Source organism: Elephantulus edwardii, unplaced genomic scaffold, assembly GCF_000299155.1.
Source record: "Elephantulus edwardii isolate Elephantulus edwardi_28Jun2011 unplaced genomic scaffold, EleEdw1.0 scaffold00314, whole genome shotgun sequence".
NCBI classification, from domain to species: Eukaryota; Metazoa; Chordata; class Mammalia; order Macroscelidea; family Macroscelididae; genus Elephantulus; species Elephantulus edwardii.
The window spans coordinates 1001362-1009247 of record NW_006400064.1 but is presented as its reverse complement, the minus strand read 5'-3'; the positions used below and the strand labels follow the sequence as shown (position 1 = coordinate 1009247).

The 7886-nt window shown below is 43.1% G+C and overlaps 1 protein-coding gene and 1 pseudogene across 1 annotated transcript in view; both read right to left on the bottom strand.

Moving 5' to 3' along the window:
• The window catches only part of DRG2 (developmentally regulated GTP binding protein 2), a 40740-nt gene extending 37482 nt beyond the window's left edge, over positions 1-3258 (bottom strand). Inside the window, exon 1 of the mRNA XM_006901184.1 lies at positions 3193-3258. Coding sequence (XP_006901246.1) covers positions 3193-3256 — 64 coding nt within the window. The 5' untranslated portion in view covers positions 3257-3258. The remainder of the gene's footprint in view (positions 1-3192) is intronic.
• On the bottom strand, positions 335-3089 carry LOC102863225 (annotated as a pseudogene).
• Positions 3259-7886: the final 4628 nt, after the last annotated feature.

The following is a 7886-nucleotide window of genomic DNA, read 5'->3' as shown; positions in this document are numbered from 1 at the left end:
ACCTGGGCAAGAGCTATCAGATTTTAATTATGGGCTAAAAATTACTGTAGCAGTGAGCATGAATTAGAAAAATTAAGATTCCAAATAAATTTCTAGGGTATTTCACAACTAGGAAGGGTAATGAAAAATTGTCTCTACATACAATATGATCATTAATAGACTAATAAATCTTAGTTGGAATGATAAAAAGGCAAAAACAGTAAAACCACACTTTTCCTATAGAAAGTTAACATGGTATTTTCAGTAAGGATAGCTATCGTCCATAAAGAAATAAAGATGACATGATCACCCTTTTACAAACCCAAGAACATTAGAAAATGAAGCTCGGAATGAGCTAGTTGTCATCTTCTTCTTCTTCATCTTCAGCATCTCGTTTCCTCTTCTCCCCTCAAAGACCTTCTTCTTTTTCCTCTCCTTCTTCAAGACAGTCATCATCATCTTCTTCATCCTGGATCTCTTCTTTCATTAAGTATGAGAGGCCTACTTCCTCCTCTCCCTCTTCTGAGCCTGCTTCATCATAATCTTCACTCTCATCTTCTTCTTCCTCCTCTTCATATCCTTCAGGTGGCCCAACTTCATCTTCTTCATCCTCATCTTCATCATCATCCTGTTAGATGCTTCAGGTGCTTCATTATCCTCCTGATCAAATCCAAGTATGTAATTTGCTGCAGCAGTTCAAAAATATAATCTTCCAAGTTTGTGATCTCACAATTAAACAAGCCAAGACTTTTCAAATTTTTAAGATTTTACAGAGCTTCTACTGTACAGAGATCTTCAGTTTTATTTCCACTCAGATTGAGGTAGGTAAGATTTGGACATTTCTCTGCCAGCACTTCCAAGCCTCCAGAAATACTACTGTTATTGTTACTCAAGTTCTAACTTTCAAAGTTTATTTAAGCTGGGAAGTCAGAGCCAGTGAACTTAATTCCACATCAGTCATACTTATTAAAGACTCTAATTCTTTAAAATTATCATTTAGGCCCTCAATTTCTCCACTGACACATCGGCAATTATCAAGGACTAACTCTTGTCACCTCCTTCAGGGCTTTGTTCCTTAACTCCAAGTTAATTCTCTTCTTCATCTCCAAGTCCTCCACCTCCTCTTCTGCCACTAGTCTCCTCACTTCCTCTTTCCTGACCTCCCCCAACCCTAAAATTTGAAACTGAATGAAAAGAAACGCAAATATAATACCAAACACCACCGGACAGGTTTACGGGAGGAAAAAAGAGAATCACAAATGGAGTCCAAGGAGTTGATATTCTAACTCCACTGCCCTCACCTCCTTGTCCACACACTCACACGCGCATGCACACTCACACACCCGCAGATCCTTCCAAGCTATGGAATTTTTAATCATATGCATTTGAAAGCTGGAGAATAAAAGCACAAGAGTTACTGTTTTTGTGGTAAAGACTGAATACCATGCCTTAGTAATTCTGGTGGATTAGCAAGTAAGGAGTTGCACTGTCATCCTAAAAGGAAGCACTTTGAATCTACCAGCCCATCCTAAAGAGAAAAATGGTCAATTTCATCCTGTGCCTCTGAAAATAGTATAGAGGATAACCTATAAGCTACATCAGTAGCAACTCCACTGCAGTGAGACAGACTACACTGTTGTTATGTGATGTTGAGTCGCTTGCAACTCACAGCGACCCTATGTACAACAGCCCTAAACCCTGCTCTATCCTGTGCCAATCACACTGCCTCCGACACACCCATCCCAATTACCCCAGTCACTCAATCAGTCCACCCCATAGGGGGCCTTGCCCTTCTGCACTGTCCCTCCACCCTCCCAAGCATGATGTCCCTCTCCAAGGACCTGTCCCTGCTTACAATGTCCAAAGTATATCAGACGAAGCCCCAGAATCCTTGTCTCCAAGGAGTTGCCTGGTTTAACCCTCTCCAGGATGAATCTGTTTGTCTGCTTGGCAGTCCATGGTATATTCAATACTTTTCTCCAGCACCACAGCTCAAAGGCATCAATTCTCCTTCTACCCTCCCTAGTTATTGTACAACTCTCTGATGCATAACAAGTGATTGCAAAGACCATAGCCTGTATCAGATGCACCTTAGTCTCTAGAGTGACACCACTGCTCTTCAGTAGCCTGGAGAGGTCCCTAATAGCAGCCTTTCCCTTCGCAATACGTTTTTTTTTTATTTCCTGGCTGCTGGTGCCGAGTGTTGACCGTGGAGCCAAGCCAACTAAAGTTGTTAACAATCTCAATCTCTTCACCATCCATCCTGATGCTGCCAATTGGTCCAGTGGTCAGATTCTTTGTCTTCTTGATATTGAGCCTCAATCCATACTGAAGGCTGCAGTCCTTGACCCTCAGCAGCAAGTGCATGAGGTCCTCCTCAGTTTCAGCAAGCAGGGTTGTGTCATCTGCAATTCGCAGATTAATAGATCTTCCACCAATCCTGGACCCACACTTCCCCTCATTGGACCCAGCCTCTCGGATAATCTGTTCTGCATACAGGTTGAAATGGTATGGAGATAAGACAGGACTAATAAAATATGTCTCAGATAAAGCATGGGTAGAATGATGGATGGCAAAATTGTGTCTCCTGTCTTTTGGACATGTTATCAGGAGGGATCATGAAGAAAGGATCTTGAAGAAGTACATCACGTTTGGTAAAGTTGAGGGTTAGCCAAAAGGAGGAAGACAGTGAGAGAGACTGAAAACCGCAGGCCTCAGGAACTGAAGCAAGAGCACCATCACACACACCCAGCATCTTGCAAACGCTACCTAATTGAACCGTGCTATGAGGGAAGGTGGGCAGAGTCTGAGATTACCATTTGCAAGAAAAGAAGCTAAATCTCAGAGGTGAAGTTACTGTTGACGGCTTCAAAGTTGGGTAAACAGGCCTGGCCGACCCCTTCTCGTGGGCTCCCAGCTGCAGGGTGCTGCTGCTCCGGGGCTTCGTGGCACGAAATCCCCAAGAGTGACCATTAAAAAAATGCAGGCCCTGCCTGACTCTGGTTTGTTGCTTGCTCTGTAAGCTAGAATTTCTCAGGACAATCACCTGATGTGCCACCCAGCTGGCCCTAACTCAGGGGCGATACCAGGCTTAGGTCCCTCTGTGGCATTTCTTCGCGACCTCAGGCCCGCCCTACTTGGAGCTGCTCCCCCACTTTATAGATAGGAAAACTGAGGCGACCAGAATGAAGGTCCCGCCAGGCGCGCCCTCACCCTTGTTCTTTTGCGTCCGAGCAATCTCCTTCTCGATCTCGGAGATCTTCTCCAGAATCCCCATGGCGACAGTTACGGGGGACCACTGGCCAGGGAGTTCGTATCGGGAATTCCAACCAGAAGGCGGAAGCCACAAGCGCGCCCGGAAGTCCACTATGAGACAGCGTCTTCACTGGCATCCAGTACTTATGACTTCAGCTTCCGGGTGAAGAGCTAACCGAGTACCAGACACTTCCTGTTCCGCCTGCTGGGAAGCGATGCTGGACCTAGCATCGCTGAGATGGGCGGAGCCAAGGCGGAAGGGGCAGAGCCTAGCGAGTCAAGTGTCCTACTGTAAACGGTTTTGCATTAAAAATTTAGTCTTTCAGGAACACGTAGTCTTTCGTGACTTTTACAGAAAAGCCTCTGCGCGGAAAGCCTAGTGACAACGACTGTCATTTCTGTAGAGGTTAAAAGCGAGTCCCTCGGAGCTCTGGTGGCCTAGTGGCAAGGAGCTGCAACTACAATCCCAGATGCACACGGTTCGAATCCACCAGATGCTCTGCCGGGGAAGGAGGGACAATCAGATCTGATTTGACGGTATACTCACACAAAAAGAAACAGAGGAGGGAGAAAACTGTTTAAAAGAGATATATAACTAGGTATTTCTGTCATCACAGGAGACTAGAGCGAGGGCTACATGGTGGAGGGGACCTGGGGGAGGGTGTGTAAAACAATGAAAGAATCTTTTCTTTTACTTTTCCATAATTTTTGGACTCATGTACTTATAACTTTTTAGTCAAATTTGTGTCTTCTAGGTTGCAACACCCCCATGATACATCTTCAAGGATATGAACATGTACGGCCAAGCACAATCAATAAGAGTGCATCTAAATTCCAAAATCAATCTCCATAATAGTCTATGTGTTTCCTACTGCCAAAGGGGCCCTTTAGAGTAGTGAGAGAAGATCTTCACCCTGAAACCCACAGCGTCCCTTTTCAGCAGGAAGTAGTTAAGAGAATACGCCATCCCCTTTTCCTTATGACTCAGGGTGAAGTCTCTCTCAGGGAGGAGTGATAGGGAATGGCAAAGGACACACTGACAAAGAAGATTAATCAGAACTGGCTTTGACAAGCACTGTGGCATTTGGACAAGAACAAACTGGGAGGAGGGTAGAGAGAATAGTGCAACAATGAATGAATGGAAACCCAAAATCTCTGTAAATGTTTATGAAAATTAATAAAATATAATTATAGAAAAAAAATAATAACATATAAATTTTTTTTTAAAAAAGTGAGTCCCTCATTTACTACTGTCATTTAGAACTACAAAATCATCTTCAGGGTGAAAGTGAGCCCTTGGGTCTAGTGCTTTTGGAGTTGGGCTGTTATTCAAAGGTTAACCAACTGCTATGTGTAATTGGGCATAAAAAAATGTTTCTGATGGTAGAACTGTGCTGGTTAGTACTGTGTGTCAATGTGATCATAATCTACAGTATAGTATCATTACCTATATATTTTGAAAATTCTAATCTTTATATGTAGATAGGACACATCCCTGGCAAACACCCTTCCAAATTTTAAACCATGCAGTGTTCCCTTGCCCTGTTCTGATGACTGCTTCCTGGTCCACGTACAGGTACATATAAGCAGGATCAAGTGTTCTGGGATTCCTATTCTCAGAGTTATCCACAGTTTGTTGCATAGTCAATGAAACACAATTAGAAATACCTTTGGTACTCTGCTTTCAGCCAAGATTCATCTAACATTAGCTACAATATTCCTAGTACCACCACCTCTTCTAAACCCAGTCTGCACTTCTGGCAGTTCTGTGTTGATGTTCTGTTCCAGTCGTTTTTGGATAATCTTCAGCAGTGTCATGTTTGCATGTGATATCAATGATATTGTTTAATAATTTCCACACTCAGTGTCTGGGGTAATGGGGGAAGGTGTGTCAGAGATAGTGATATTGGCACTGGATAGGGCAGAATTTAGGGCTGTTGTACATAGGGTCGCTATGAGTCGCAAGCGACTCGAGGGCACATAACAACAACTGTCAGATCACCTTTCTTTGGAATGGGAACAAATATAGTCAGTTGGCCAGGTGGTTGTCCTCCAGATTTCTTGGCACAACTTGGTGAGCACATCTAGGCAGCATCTGTTTGTTGAAACATAGCAATCGGTACACCATCAATTCCTGGGGCCTTGTTTTTTGCCAATTCGTTTAGAGCAGCTTGAACTTCTTCCTTCACCACCACAGGTTCTTGTGCATAAGTTGTTTTATGAACTTCTTCTGTATCAGCCAATTCCTTTTGGTACTCAGTATACTCTTTTCATCTTCTTTGAATACTTCCTGGATCATTTCATATTCTGCCCAAAGCATCCTTAAGTATTGCAACTCCAGGCTTGAATTTGTTCTTCAATTCCTCGAGCTTAAGAAGTGCTAAGCAAGTTAAGCCCCTTTGATTTTCTGACTCCAAGTGTTTGCACATTTCATTAAAATACTTTACTTTGTCTTTCCGCATTGCCCTTTGAAATTTTCTGTTCAACTCCTTAATATCTTGATTTCTTCTCTTTGCTTTGCCTTCTTGGTGCTCTAGTGCAATACTCAGAGTCTCCTCTGATATCTATTTTGGTCTTTCTTTCCCCCTCTGCCTTTGTAATGACTTTTTGCCTTCTTCCTGGATTATGTTCTTGATATCTTCTCACAATTCATCTGGTTTTAGCTCATTAGTGTTCAAGGCCTTAAACCCCAAATCTCAAGACTGGGCTTTATGAGAAGAAATGTGGCATCAGGATTGGAGGAAGACTCATCAACTATCTGCATTACACAGATGACACAACCCTGCTTGCCAAAAGTGAGGAGGACCTGAAGTGCTTGCTGCAAAAGGTCAAGGACTGCAGATTTCAATATGGATTGAAGATTGATATCAAGAATACAAAGATTCTCACCACTGGGCTAATTGGCAGCATCATAATGGATGGTGAAGAGATTGAGATTGTAAACAGCTTTAGTTTGCTTGACTCCACAATCAACACTCTTGGCACCAGAAAGATGTATTGTGTTGGGGAAAGTCTGCTGTCAGAGACCTCGCCAAAGTACTGAAGAGCAACAATGTGAGTCTGGAGACTAAGGTGCACCTGATACAGGCTATGGTCTTTGCAATCACTTGCTATGCATCAGAGAGCTGAACAATGACTAGGGATAATAGAAGGAAAATTGATGCCTTTGCGCTGTGGCATTGGAGAAGAGTATTGATTATACCATGGACTGTTAAGAGAACAAACAGGTTCATCGTAGAGAGGATTAAACAAGGCTTCTCCTTAGAGGCAAGGATTCTGAATCTTCGTCTAACATACTTTGGACATGTTGCAAAGAGGAACCAGTGCTTGGAGAGGGATGTAATTCTTGGGACGGTAGAGGGACAGTACAGGAGACGAAGATCCTTGATGAGATGTATTGATTCAGTGACTATGGTAAAAGGGGTAGATCTGTCAGAGACAATAAGATTTGCATAGGATAGAGCACAGTTTAGGGCTGTTATACATAACATCGCTTTGAGTTGCAGGCAACTTGATGACACATAACAACAACAACCTCTATGAGATCAGTGAGGCAGATATATAATTGAGGTTTGCTGTAGTATCAGAACTTGGCTCCAGAGGGCTTTCAAAGGCTTTAAATCCCACAGGAGGAGATTCCCCATCTTTCTCCTGCTGGGCAACTGGTGGATTCAAATTTGCAACTTCTCACACAATAGGCCACTAGTTCTTGTTAGTTGCTGTTGTGTTGAACATGACTTATAGCAACTCTATGAATAATCTGAACCCTGTCCTATCCTGTGCCAGCTTCATAATTTATGACACACGTGAGCCTACTGCAGCAGTCATTGTGCCAATCCTTCTGATTGAAGGTGTTCCTCTTTCATGGACCCTCCAGCCTTCCAAGCATGATGTCTTCTTCCAAGAAACAGCCTCTCTTGACAACATGCCCAAAATGTATAAGATGAAGCATTGTCATCCTTGCCTCCAAAGAGCACTCTGGCTGTACTTTCTCCAAAATATCTTTTTCTTTTGGCAGTCCATGTGATATTCAATACTCTCTCCAACACCATAGCATAAAGACATCAATTCTTCTGTCATCCTTATTGTACAGCTCTCCAATGCATAGGCAAGTGATTGAAAAAATCATGGCCTGATTCAGGCACACTTTAGTCCTGAAACTGACATTATTGCTCCTCAGTAATTTGGAGAGATGCCTGACCACAGACATTCCCAGTGTAATATGTCTCTTGATCTCCTGACTTGTATCAAGAGTGTTGATTATGGATCCAAGTAAGATGAAGTAATTTACTAGAGCCTCCTTTGGTTTTGTTTTTCATTTGAAGATGTCAACAAGGCAGATATTTATGAGGCAGGAAACTTAAGTTGCATCCTGACATACTGCTGTAACTTGCAAAAAACCAACCATAACCGAGTTGTTGTTGTTGTTATGTGCCATTGAGTCGCTTGCGACTCATAGCGACCTTATATGTACAAGAGCTCTAAATGCTGTTCTATCCTGTGCCAACCTAGCCATCTCAAACGCACTTATTCCCACCGCTCCAGTCACAGAATCGATCCATTTCACCAAAGGTCTTCCTCTCCTTCGCTGCCCCTCCACTCTGCCAAACATGATGTCCCTCTCCAAGGACCAGTCAGTCCCTCCTTGCAAC